The following is a 10,843-nucleotide window of genomic DNA, read 5'->3' as shown; positions in this document are numbered from 1 at the left end:
TCATTTTTCATCGAAATAGACCTACAGTAAACACCTGTACTGTTTTCTTCACCAAATAGGCAATACGGTACTTTGTCTAAATGTGCATTAGATCCATACTTGCAAATAGCAACACAGAACAGACATGGCATCTCTTATGGATAATGAATGATTGCTGATTGAAGAATTGTGCAAAGGAGTTTCACACAGGTGTATCAGAGATTCAGACTTACGCAAGGAATCTATACCACCTGTGAAAAGATGTTTTCCTTTTGTTTAGCATGGGAAAACCAATAGAGTTTGGAGTTTTTGAATGATATCTGTGTTAACTGTTTTGCAAAAGGGTGTGAGAAATGTGTGAACCCAACGAAAATGTTGAACACATTCGCAAGAGATGACTTCTGCTGTGCAAAGAAAGTGTTCATTAAGACCAAGTGGATCCCAGTTTCCTTAAGCAAGTCAAAGCAATCAAGAAAAACTGTGAACTAGTTCCCCCCCTACAGGTATGTGAAATATGGTCCATGTATACCAAGGTAAAAACTCCATAGCTAACTTATGGAAACACTTACAGTTCAGACACAATCTGTATTGATGCACAATACAATGTCACTGTTCAGCTAATTTGACATTTAACACTGGAACATCTCTCTGATAACATGGCTGTGACTTACGTTTCTCAATCAAAACAAGCAGAGATTTTAATAAACTTTTCACACTGCTAGAGTTAGATGAATTAATTAGCTACAGCTGGTGTTCCCATCTTCCTTATTAACAGCCTATTAAGTGTAGATGTGACATTTCAAACAAATGCCAGACAGCTCAATTTATTTGTGCCCCCATTTACTATGAAAGTACACATCAATCTGTGCTTTTCCAGGTGTGATATTTCTTATGTCCACTCATATTTACATAATTTGGCATATAAGGCTAAAATAAATATTGCAAAATAAAACACAAACAAAAAATAAAACCGGAAGAAAATGGACGAACATTATGTTAACAAAAGGAACTCAGCAAGGCCAACATTTTTCACGACCTGGTGTTCCATGTTCAAAGCCTCTTCAAAGACAATACCATAACCTTTATTCCCCCCACCAAGAACTCTTTTTCTGATTTTCACAAATAAACCATCTTTCAAAAACTCTTTTTGTGTAACTGAAATATGTCTCTCATGGGAGAAGTCCACACATCGAGAGAATGGATATGTTCATGATGAGGTATACAAATTGATGTGGCTGTAGCGCTGAAGCAGCCATTATATAGGGCCAGTGTGGAACCATCTCCCCCTCTGGTGGACATTTTGATGCTCTGCCCGCAGGCAACATTTTCACCACCTCTTCACTTTGGCATCTTCCTTGACCCTCCAGAGCATCAGCTCCATGCACGCTGTTGCGTTCTCGCCTGTGTCATGGCCGTCCACTGTATGACAGGGGAGAAGGAGGACGGTCAGACACACCAATGACGACTGTGACGAAGGTGACAAGTCCTGAGGGGCGTTCAAATTCACAAGCATAAATAAATGTGTGCAAACAGCTTTCTGTTTGCCCTGGGTTTTCCGCCAATGTTTGTGAACACTCGCAAATAGTTTGAGGAAACACTTCTCCACAAACATCATGAGTTGGATGGAGAGTTAATGCTGAGATGAAATGTTCACACAAAATCGTTCGAATTTATCTAATTTAAAAAAAAAATGTTTACATTGAATGTTTGCATCTGTTCAAGGAATTTGAACACACCTCTGGTCACCTGATGTTAGTTATTACATGGGACATAATACCTCTATCAGACCTGCTCGTTTTACACTGAGTGAGTTATAGTGAAGTCCACTGTTTGATGGAGTCTGCCATTTCACACATTTTCAAAACCTTACCTTTACTTTTCATAAAACTATTGTGCAGCCACATACTCCAGCATTGGTTTAATAACAGGAGACTTACAATAATGCTGCTTGTTCTGTTAGTGTGACTAAATATGAATATATGATGACCACAACCATATTCTTGCACCATGCATTTCCTGTGTAGTTTCACATACTTCATCATAAACAACCTGTATATACCAGTGCTCAAGTCAGGTTGTGAAGTAATTACAAGATGTGTAAGTGAATACAAATACGGCAAATGGCTTCAGTCATCCACAGGGAGTTCAGTTTTACTCCTCTGTGTTTCTGCCTGCACAGAGTCAGCAGAACGTACCACTTTCCTGGATGATCCTTCTGAGGTAGTCAGCAGTTAGGTGGTGCAACTCTAGCTTGTGTGGAGGCCCCAGCCGGTGAGGAAACACCACAGAAGTGTCCACAACCATGCCATGAAGGAGCTGCAATGGGTAGCAACAGTTGTTATAGTGACTGAGACAGACAGACAGACAGAGGTGTCCACAACCATGCCATGAAGGATAGTTATAGTGTCAGAGCCATTAAATGCAGGGCTATTTAAATTATTACATTTGACTTGACACACAGGTCATCTAGGTATATAATAATGTATTCTTCATTACTACATTATACTCATCTGTTGATAAAATGCTACCATGCCTTCACTTTCAGCTGCTTGATCATGCTTGCACACTTAGAATTGAACCTACAGTATGTATGTGGCATTGTTAACACTCAAGTTCCTGTGGCCCAACAAGTAGTTGTATAAGGGACGATGACATAAATAAATAAATAAATAAATAAATAAATAAATAAATAAATAAAAAGACTGGCTATTAAACACTCACTTTAAGGGCACAGAGGTCATTCTCCAGCTCATGGCCAATCAGGATGGTGTCTGAAGTGATGAAGTTCAGAAGCGTGTTCTGAACGTCCTTCAGATGGACACTGGTGGCTCTCACATCCTTCTCAGTAACACCAGAGAACCTAAACAGGACACACAGGTGTGTAACACACAGCCATCTCAAAAGTCTTAAGTCACAATCAATATTCAATTCATTCATTCTTTATTTGTTTATTTTCCACATTTAGCCCATCTATGCATTTACATGTATTAATTTAGCAGACACTTTTATCCAAAGCGACTTATAGAAAGAGAATATTGACGCTTAGACCTTAGCTCGGCATTACTACTGCATCCGTCAGTACTATTACTAGAGGATTAGAGTGCCGATGTTATACGTGCTAGTCAAAGTAGGAGGAGAAAGTGGAGGTAGAGGAGGGAAGAGCATGTTAAAGGCTCTCTAAGCGATACTGGGTAACGTCACTTCTGTTGACGTTCAAACAAAACAGAAAGCTAGCTCGCTACTTCCTCCTCCTCCCTCCCGTTCAATTGAAACTCTCCTAAAGGCGCATCTCGTTGGTGATTTGGTGGAACAGTTTGTTACAGTATGTGTTTTTATGGGCTAGGTTTGCCCAAGTTTTGTGGCCGTTTTTGGAGCCTGGGTTGTCCACAGAGATCGCGTTTTTGTTACAGTGTATTCAGGACACAGGCAGCTAGCGGATGGTGAGGTGATGTTTGCTGAATGTGACAAAAATATTTACACCTAAAAAACATGACATCGCTTAGAGCACCTCGTGTTATTTGTGTTGACGTGTTCAGCGTGTCCGGCAGAGTTTCACTCGTCTGTTCACTTGATTTGTCTGGTAGTATGGGTGTACCTGGTGTTGTAATCAATGACCTCACTCTCAGGTTGGACAAAGGTGTCGTAGATGACCTGCAGGCTGGAATTGACCACAGTCACTCTGGCCAGCTCCAGACCCTGTGTTGTGTAACACTGAGAAGGGCATGCAAACAAGCAAAGAATAATACACATACAAAAATAATTATTAAAATATAAAAGGGGTATTTAAAATACACTTCAACTTCCAAAAATAACCTGTGAGGAAGATCACTGTAACGGAGTTACACTCCCACTAGATTTTTTGGTGCCACTCAGCAATTAATGAACCAAAATGTATTAACAATGTCAGTTTGTATGTGCCTGCATGTACTTAAATGGTAACACAAAATCGTCTGGTGAAATTAAATCTTTATATGATTGTAAAGCCAGAAAGTTCTCGGTAACAGAAAATCAAGTGTGTGTGGCCGTTTAAGAATTCTGTGACTTTGCTGAAACTCTGTTACCATATCGGTAACGGAGTTACACATTTTAACATGAGAATATTTCCATATTCTCATGTTAAAATGTGTAATATGTTGTAATTCATATATATTATATGAACATTTTCAAATGAAATACTAAATCAAGTGTCCTACCAAGGTGCTTTCCTTTGGGTATTATTTTAATTTTTGGCGTTAATTGATAGAGGGGAAAAACTGCTTTTCATGGTAACAGAGTTGTAACAGCATATTGTAGGTTTCCTAAAAACCCTTTAGATATATTTTTCTTCATTTTCATGTTAAAACCATAAAGGGAAATATGTATTACATAAAACAACAATAGAATAAGAAACATTCATTATCACAGGCAATGTGCGTTGTTGGACATTTTCACATAAAGATACTGTAGCTCAAGGGAAAGCAGAAGTCGACAGAAAAATAAAAAACGTGAGCTTGAAATAATCACTCACACTATGCACCCTCATTACCAGTAAGATGCATAGTCATACATGTCCCTGACCATCAGTAAGCAGACAAAGGTGACCACTGACTGAGCTCCTCACCATCTCGCAGTCTATCGCATAGACTCCTGGACAGCACCGCTCAGACGAGGCTGCCGGCACGGTGCTCACGAAGCCAGACAGGCTGCAGGCGTCGTGGACATGAAGCTGTCAATCACAAGCAGATCCCGTGCACATAAACATATTGTTCGCTTCATATAGTTAACACACACTTCACATGCTCTACATATAGTTATATGAGTCACGTGTATGTTTCTAAAGTACATGTTATGTCAGTGTTAATAGTGTGAGAAGTTGCTGTTGAACCTTGAACACTTGGCACCCAGAAGCCCCCGCCGTGGCCTCACAGCAGCTGTAGCGGGACTCCACGCCGCCCGGCACTGGCATGAACAAGAGAAACCATCAGACAGGCACTGGCATGAACAAGAGACCATCAGACAGGCACTGGCATGAACAAGAGAGACCATCATCAGACAGGCACTGGCATGAACAAGAGAAACCATCAGACAGAGGCCTCTGCTCAAAAAAAGAGTTTAGCATTGACAAATATCAAAACACCAAAGCTCTAAGTAAAAGAGAATCTAACACACACACACACACACAAACTCACCCCTGTTTTCAACAACTTTTCCATAGTGGTAGGTGCACTCCTCTGTCCGAGTGTGTTTTCCTGTTTGGCTGACAGAAAAGGTTGAGCCACAACGGCAGCAGATTCTTTTCAATGCTGTTAAGACAACAGGAAATATTTTTCCTTTACACACACAAATGCTATAATTTTTTTAACTATGAATGGGTCTTTGCAAATGTATAATTCACTTTCATAGAATAAGCATCTTGGGCCATTTTAGTATCTCTTTATTCTTTAAAGGTCCAAGTGGATGTTGCAGTAGGCAAATTCCAACATCTGACCTACCGTCAGCCATGGTCTTTTTCCTCTCACCACACTGCATAGCATAGCCAGGGTGGCCAGGGTGTTGAAAAGGATAGCCGTTTTTCCTTAGCATGTCATCAGACAGGATGTGCTCCTTCAGACTCTCATGAAGAGCACAATCTCCTTTGGGAGAGGGGAACAAGACACCCACGTCACTCAATCAGAACCAATTCACTTTTTTTTTATTTTTTTTTATCCAGAACTCCAATAGTATTGCATAGATGCACAAGTGCTGTACATCAAATGGGTTATGAAACGCTCTCATTGGGGAAAAAGAAATGTTTTGTACTCACTGTGAGGATTAAACAATAACATAGCATAACAAAAGACACAAAACAGGCACATTCTACTGATAAGGAGTGGTATGGACTGGTAGTAAGATCACAGATCCTTAACAAAGGAGAAGATGCTAGTACGGTAAGCCAGAGCAGTCATTTAGCAGTCAGGGCAATGCAACCCAGCCCCTGAAACTGTCTGGATAAGGCATCTGATTCAACACCTGCTCCATGAAGCGCACAGGCTTTGAGTGCTATGTTGCCCTTGGATTCTTTTGCTGTATTCTCTGTTCCACCTGCCAAGCAAGACAACAAAAACAACTTCAACTTTAGACCATTTACAGAGTACAACAGAGCAGTTCTGTGTTATTTGAGTCAAATGAGCCTCATGAGTAGAAACAGATTTATAAATGTAATTGTAGTTTTTGTGTTAAGGTAAAGAGATAAGACAACGGTTCTGGATTGTGCAACGGCAGATCTAGTTTATGCAGAGACTAACCTTTGGAGGGCACACTGTTTTGGCTCTTCAGTTTCTTCAGGGCATTCACAGCTACACTCAGATACTTCAGTCTGTTGATGCTGCGTTCATACACAGACTTCTCCTCAACTAAAGCCTGTAAAAATGGAGAAGTCGAGTACAGTTTAGCAGGTATTTCACATTTAATCTACAGTTCACTGTGCTCGTCTTGATGAATGTGTGTATAGACCCTTTCAAGAGAGTTCCATTATCAGCATCTAGTTGGCCCCACAAGGCTTCTGTTTTAACATTCCATATGTTATCTTAATGCAGAGGAAGTAGACTGGGAACCAAATAGAACGTTCAAGCATTGTTTTTGTTTTTATTGTTGAAAGGGTCTATATTACATACAAATATGTGGATATGCAGGGCAAGAGAAGCCACTGCTAGTGTTGCGTGTGCAGTGTACACATATTATTAATAAGGGAAATATGCACTCAGCTTAGTTCATACCTTTTCAAAAGCTTCAGGCACAGTGGCAGAGGTTTTCAGGAACTCTTCAACAAAAAGGTTGACATAGCGCTGCCTCACGTTGTGTGGGACCTTAACGCCCACTTCACTCCTCTCTTTTGCTTTGCGTTTGACTTGCACTGGCTTCAGAGGGAAATGCAAAAGACACGCATTCTAACAAAACAAAATGGTCAACTGTCTACTAAGTTCATAGGCCTCTGAAGTTCGCCTACAAAAAGGACCCAAAAGTGGATCTCCTATGGGCAAAGATGACAGTTTTGGGTCCTTTTTGTAGGCGAACATCAGAGATACAGTGATGGTCAAAAGTGTTGGCACCCATGCTAAAGTTGACTATAAAGAGGAATAAAAAAAAATCTTTTGGAAAATGATCTTAATAGATTATTATTTTTTTAAAGGCCATGATGCTCATTGAGCTCAATGCAAATCAAACCAGCAACTAGGCTAACTGAAATAACACCATGCCAATCTCTGTATGGTGAAGGGTATGTGATGATGTGGGGCTATTTTAATTCCAAAGGTCAAGGGAACTTTATCAGGATGCATAGTATCCTGGATCCATGAAATAACTGGCCTTTTAAAAATTTTCAAAATGATGATTTATATTCCTCTTTTTAATCAACTTTAGCATGGGTGCCAACACTTGACCATCACTGTATACATGTATAGTCAAAATGAATAGACAGCGGCAGGCAGGCTTACTTTAGCGGGCGTAAGGTGCACAGCCCGTGGCATCACTACGGGGGGAGACACAGTCATGGGCATAGACACAGTCATGGGCATGTAGTGCCCATGAGGGAGAATGAAGTGCATGTTGGGAGGCAGCTGGACGGTGGTTCCGACTGGTATGATGTTAACACACGCTGAGAAGATTTGAAAGACCATTAGCTTTGCATACAGCCACAATCAGTATGGGTTGGTTTTACTGGACATGCAGTAAGGCTAGTCCTAGACTAAAGACTTGATTTCAGAGGAGACAGAAGTGCTCTTAGTCTAGGACTCACTCCATGTCCAGGAAACCTGAAACCAATGCCATCTTTTCACACCAAAACCAGTTCCTCAGAACATCTATGAATGAATACCATTTTGTGGAAGGCTGGGGTGTGAAGTGAATTGGGCGTATTTGCTGATATGCCCAATGGAGGGGCCTGGTCCCTGGATGCCCCTGATTGCTGTGGTCAGCACAGACGGCTGCCGATGGATAAACTGCTGCTGTGGCTGTGGCCTTCTCACAGGTGCTGAGGTCATCAGAGATGCTTCACCTCGCAGGGGGATGATCACCTGTGGTTTGGGTTTAGTAGGGGCTGCCTGAGTGATTAAAAAACACCAAGAACACACATAATGAACAATCGCATAAACAAATTAATGTAACATATAAAATTAATATAGAATACCGGTACAATATTCTGTGAAGGTGAAACTATTACTACTACAAATAGCATTTCAAGCTAGAGAACAATACAGTTCAGCAAGACTTTCACTTTCCTCAAATTTTGGTGTATGGGCCATTCTTTTCTTCTGTCCACTGTCCATTTTCAGTTTCAGGTCAGCCTCTGCAAGTTTACCTGCTTGCACCTGAAACAAGTAGTGAATTACTGCATCTGCTTTCAGTCCTCCCCTGTCATGGAAAGCCATTACAAATCTCATTCAACTTACAGGGGAAGCATCCTGGATGCCGGAATCACCATCTTTATTTCCCTCCATGAAAATCTTGTAGCACTCTTCCATCGGGTCACTTTCAGACAAATCCAGGTCAGAGTAATTGAGCTCTTCCTCCTCAGAACTTGAGAAAATGTCGGTCTCCTCTTTTTCCATTCTTCTGGGCACTGTGGCTGCAGCTGGTGGACGAAGTACCGCAGGGGCTTGATGGACAACATACCCAACACTTGGTTCACCCATTGGCTTCTTTAGCATCTGAAACCGGTTGGGGTTTGACGCGGTCACCGCTGCATCTAGACATCTTATAGACTGTACACTCTGCCCCCCATCCAAGTGCTGTGCAGTCATGAATGAAGGTGCAGGAAGTTTAGAAGTACCTGTTTCGTTTTTAACATTTTGCACTGAGGTCCAGTACGAGCCTGTGAAACATTCAACATCCTGACCACTGCTCCTGGTGTGTTTTGAAGGAAATAAGGAAGTGGTTTGGTGGTCAAAAAGTTGCAGGTTTTCTTTAGGTGCCACAGTGTGTTGAATATGACTTTGGGGTGCAGTGGGGAGAAGAGGAAATTGGTGATTTTTGTTGGGTCCCTCCAGTGCCTTTTCTAGACTGTCAATCTGGACCTGTAGCTCTTGCTGGAGACTACAGAATTCCAGGTCTTCGTTTTGATTACCGACATCCAAGGCATTTCCATTCATTTTCGGAACTAGTTCCAGGTCACTTGTACAGCCAATTGTTTCACTCTGATTCCTCAGATCGTCAAGACAAGCAGAAAGGTCATCTAGAACATTCTCAATATTAGGCCTTTCTTCCCTTTCTTTGTGATGAGAACGTGAAGTACCATGGTTGATTTCTGTTCCCTCTTTAGTTGCAGACAGACCAGCATCTGGTAAACTTGATGCCGCAATCTCTCTGCCTCTTTCAAAGCAATGCAATACTTTTCCATTTCTGGTCTTTGCTTCTTCTGAACTTTTCACAGGTGATTTAAGTAGTTCTTTCTCACATTGTTCATTTGTCTGCAGGTTTTTATGCGTGGACAGCGCACAGTCACTAGAGAGAGCTATACATTGTTTAGCCTCACGGATTTCCTTTGGGGGAGATTCTGTGGGTTTGGCTTCAGTGGACATGGTTTGTGCAACTCCCTTGAGACCTCGTGGATCCTCCTCCAAACATGGCACATCAATTACAAGTGTTCCATCATCGGAGTCATCAGAATGATGAGATATTTTTGTCTCTTGGTCATTACTTTGATTATCCTTTTTCTTGCATTGCTCCAGTGCAATCTCTTTGTCTTTACACGGTTTGACACTACAATCTGATAAAGTGCTTGACAATAAGCCAGAGGAAAAATTTGAACAAGGATCATATTCCAAATCAGTAAGGGGCCTAGATTTCTCCAATACATATTTGTTGGCACTTGGGTTGTTTGCTGCAATTTTATTTTTACTTTTGGACACAGATGTGCACATCCTGTATTGGTCATTTTTTCTAGTCTTGTAATGAGACAGCTTTCTCTGTTGTTGCTCAACCTCACATTTGACTGATTCAATTTGTTTTTTAATTTTTTCAAGTTCTAGTAAGCAAGCGCCGTTATCTTCTTGGGTGCTTAATGTTTCACAAGAAGACCCATGGTGCCTTTCAACTCCTAGACACATAACAGAAAGCATTACGGTCACAAAATCTCCCAACAGGTGCAAACTGCAGTGAAAACCAAATCTAAATATTCGGTGTAACTGAAGGGCGGATCAACACTCAATCTGTTGACATATTGAGTGGCTTACCTCGCGTTATTATGGGAGAAACATTCCCATTACCTGGACGGTCCTCATGTTGGTACTTGCAAAAGGGTCGATTACAACGACCGCGTTGATAAAGAGGGCATTCAAATTCAGAAAGGAGTGAAGTAGAAGGAAACATTATTACAACAACGTAATGTTACGTTTCAAGTCTTATAGGCCTTACTGTGCCCAACACTTATAAGTTCCACCGCGTTTTTATAGAAGACGACGAAACACTAGCGGTGGAAAATGTGGAGGAATAACTGCACACGGAAGACACGTGGGGATGAGTACGACTGAAGTGACAGGTCAGCTGACCAAGATTTTAATCATTTTAAGCATTGATAGAATGCACCTGTTGTCAATTAGCCTACGATGTCGGTAGGGGAATTTAACTGATAGATTAATATTAAGAGGGACATGGAATAACACAGCCGAAAAAACATGGAATTGGGCTGTGCGTAATTCCTAAAACGTCAAGGCATTGTTGGGTATTCGTTGGCATAATTTGTATTGTTTTATTTGTCGCTTTAGAAACCAATAACCATAATATACCTGTATATTTACAGAGCTGCACCCTCACATGAGAGTTGCCAACTCTCACACATTAAGAGTGAGATTAATTCATTTAATGCTCCACGCGCTCTTACACCAATCAAATGCGTGAGGATTGGTTATCC

General features: G+C 41.1%; 1 protein-coding gene across 1 annotated transcript; it reads right to left on the bottom strand.

Annotated features, from left to right (window-relative positions):
* Positions 1-512: 512 nt before the first annotated feature.
* zgc:152968 (uncharacterized protein LOC564848 homolog) lies at positions 513-10,447 on the bottom strand. Its single transcript, XM_042075236.1, has 16 exons — positions 10,167-10,447; positions 8,385-10,030; positions 8,214-8,303; positions 7,811-8,036; positions 7,431-7,591; positions 6,714-6,854; positions 6,243-6,357; positions 5,968-6,039; positions 5,451-5,591; positions 5,148-5,261; positions 4,844-4,917; positions 4,580-4,684; positions 3,575-3,690; positions 2,701-2,839; positions 2,175-2,295; positions 513-1,398 (listed from the first exon to the last, which is right to left on the bottom strand). Exons 1-16 carry the CDS (start codon positions 10,300-10,302, stop codon positions 1,307-1,309), a joined length of 3,489 nt encoding a protein of 1,162 aa, XP_041931170.1. The 5' UTR covers positions 10,303-10,447; the 3' UTR covers positions 513-1,306.
* Between the last annotated feature and the right edge of the window lie 396 nt (positions 10,448-10,843).

Source organism: Alosa sapidissima, chromosome 20, assembly GCF_018492685.1.
Source record: "Alosa sapidissima isolate fAloSap1 chromosome 20, fAloSap1.pri, whole genome shotgun sequence".
Taxonomy (NCBI): Eukaryota; Metazoa; Chordata; class Actinopteri; order Clupeiformes; family Clupeidae; genus Alosa; species Alosa sapidissima.
This window is presented reverse-complemented; position numbering and strand designations above follow the sequence as displayed.